The following is a 2,508-nucleotide window of genomic DNA, read 5'->3' on the forward strand; positions in this document are numbered from 1 at the left end:
TCAGAAAATTATAGCTATATTGCCAATGCCGGGTCTGCTTAATTTGACTCAAGTTTAATAGGACTTAACATTAAAAGCTCACACTACCCCGAAATATATTATTTCACATATGGTGACATTCAACATTCAAGTGCCAGTGTTTTTTTGTACTGTCTTTTGGTCAAGTTTCTTTAAACTTTCAAAGAATCATTTTAGGCTTACAAAATAAATATTTGTCAAAATGTTCAATAAATATTACACAACTAGCAGCAAAAAGTATCTAAAATCTGTTGTGTGCAAATAGTTTTCTTCTCAACTACCATTCCATGGTCCCCAATAAAATTTTAGGATCTACTGCTTCACTGGCTGCATTCAACAATCTCCAAGAGACAAAATAAGATTGGAAGGTCAAGGACACGCACACAAGACATATATATATATATATATAAAATTCTCTGAATGTGCAATAAAATAAGTACTTTGTAAAAAGTTACGGGAGAAATGTACAAGAGTCTAAACCTATACTAATTGAAATAGCACCTTAACAAATGACTTCAATACTGTCAAGTGCACCTACTTGTAAGTTTTAGAACAAGGCACAATACACTTGAAAATCTATTGCACTTTAAGAAATTTTTGCCAACTTCTTATGCCACTTAAAAGATTTGTTTTTAAAGATCATTGCATTCTGGCCACAAAATCAGTACAGAATTCCAAGTGGGAGAGGCATTTTTAGTGGTGGACAATCATCTTTGGCCAAATTTAGCACAAGAGACTATAAATACCATGGAAACCTATGCAACTAAAATACACTAAAACTGCACATATAGCACACACACCTTGTGCAGTTTAGTACATATTTGCAACCTGTGTGATTTCAAGAATTTGTTAGTCTTAGCTTTACAAAGTCTACAAGTGTAAGCCATTTTAACACTTCAATGCAGCTTTAACAGCGCAATATGAATCTACATTAAATTAAAGCCTGCTGCATAATCCTTCCTGTTTAAACCCTTCTTGACCAAAAAACATCAACACTAGCATGCATAAAAGACCAGAATCCAACCAGGCCTATAGTGAGGCCTGGTCACTGCCATGGTCAGCCATTCTAACATTTCAAATTTTTATAGCAGGCATTAAAAAAAACAATGAAATCTCCCCCATTGTATCAAAGCTTTAAATCTTTCCTGTGATAGTATGCCCACAGTTGCCTAGCTTAGAATAAACTCCCTAAACATTAAATGAGAAATTGCTGTATTTACTTAAATTAACCTAAAACAGCTCTTTCAAAAATATTAATGGGTATATTGATACATTCCACCTCGTCATGACTGGAATGGCTTAAAGAGTGTAAGTTTCTAAGTGCCTATCCAGGATAGAGTGAGCAAGTCAGAATTTTAGTACAGCTTGGCCAAATAAAAAACTACGCTTTAATGCTTTAAGATGTTCTCCCAACCCCCAAGTCTGCAAAAATCAAACAGTCCTAACGCAGGCTACTGCCCAAGTTTTTTTTCCTTTTGATAGTTTTGGATGAATTGATGATTCCTGTTAAAGTTGTATCATACCTGTGTGCCAAGGTTTGATTTTAGGCCAAGTTTAGTAAATTTGTTTTTGTCAAAACAATTGGTATCGTGAGCATTACTGAGCCAACAGGATATCAAAGTAATAAGTTGTCTAAAGTTAAAGTCACAGTACGTTAACAAACGAACGATCCTCAGTCACAAAATTATAAATGCAGTTTGGGGTGGGAATAAACAGGAGGGGAAGAGTTAAATCCAAACTATAGCAATCACATCTTCAAACCAATTTCTGAATAGGGCTGCTATTTATTCATTTTTCTTCTTGTGACTTTGAGCTCCCTTGAATTATCAGGAGAATCATAGCTGGTAATGTACTGCAAGTTCTTGAAGCTACACGATATAGTCTGGCTAAGTTACATGTGGTTTCCATATTAGCTTGTTTGTAAGGGTGACTTTGCTGCAAAGCAGATTCAGTTGCCCCACCAGTCAACCCCCTGGGAGTTATAATTTCCTCCATATCCATCACTATTGTAGAAGCCTCCATAGCCACCTATCAAGAAAAATGTTTAGAAAGAAATTAAGTCATCCATTTATACCTTTTTTCTCAAGTACTTTAACATAAAACCAGTAAAAGAAATGTAGTGTTGGATTTTTGTGTCCCTCAGAAATCAAATTTCCCCAATAAATTATGCTTTGAAAAAGAGAACTCGTAAGAAAAACAAAGAGCCCAGGCCAGGCACGGTGGCTCAAGCCTGTAATACCACCCCTTTGGGAGGCCAAGGTGGGTGGATCATGGGGTCACGAGGTAGAGACCAGCCTGGCCAACATGGTGAAACCCCATCTCTACTAAAAATACAAAAAATGAGCTGGGCATGTTGCCATGCAACTGTAATCCCAGCTACTTAAGAGGCTGAGGCAGGACAGTCACTTCCAGTGAGCTGATATCAGGTCACTGCACTCCAGCTTAAGTGACAGCGTGGCACTCCATCTCAAAAAAAAAAGAAAAAAAAAA

At 36.6% G+C, this 2,508-nt stretch overlaps 1 protein-coding gene across 1 annotated transcript in view; it reads right to left on the minus strand.

Annotated features, from left to right (window-relative positions):
• Positions 1–1,966: 1,966 nt before the first annotated feature.
• LOC108544916 (ATP-dependent RNA helicase DDX3Y-like) overlaps positions 1,967–2,508 on the minus strand; it is a 13,793-nt gene continuing 13,251 nt past the window's right edge. The window contains 1 exon segment of the mRNA XM_017896329.1: positions 1,967–2,046. Within this exon segment, the coding sequence (XP_017751818.1) occupies positions 1,967–2,046 (80 nt within the window).

This window comes from Rhinopithecus bieti, unplaced genomic scaffold (genome assembly GCF_001698545.2).
Source record: "Rhinopithecus bieti isolate Rb0 unplaced genomic scaffold, ASM169854v2 scaffold_28543, whole genome shotgun sequence".
Taxonomy (NCBI): Eukaryota; Metazoa; Chordata; class Mammalia; order Primates; family Cercopithecidae; genus Rhinopithecus; species Rhinopithecus bieti.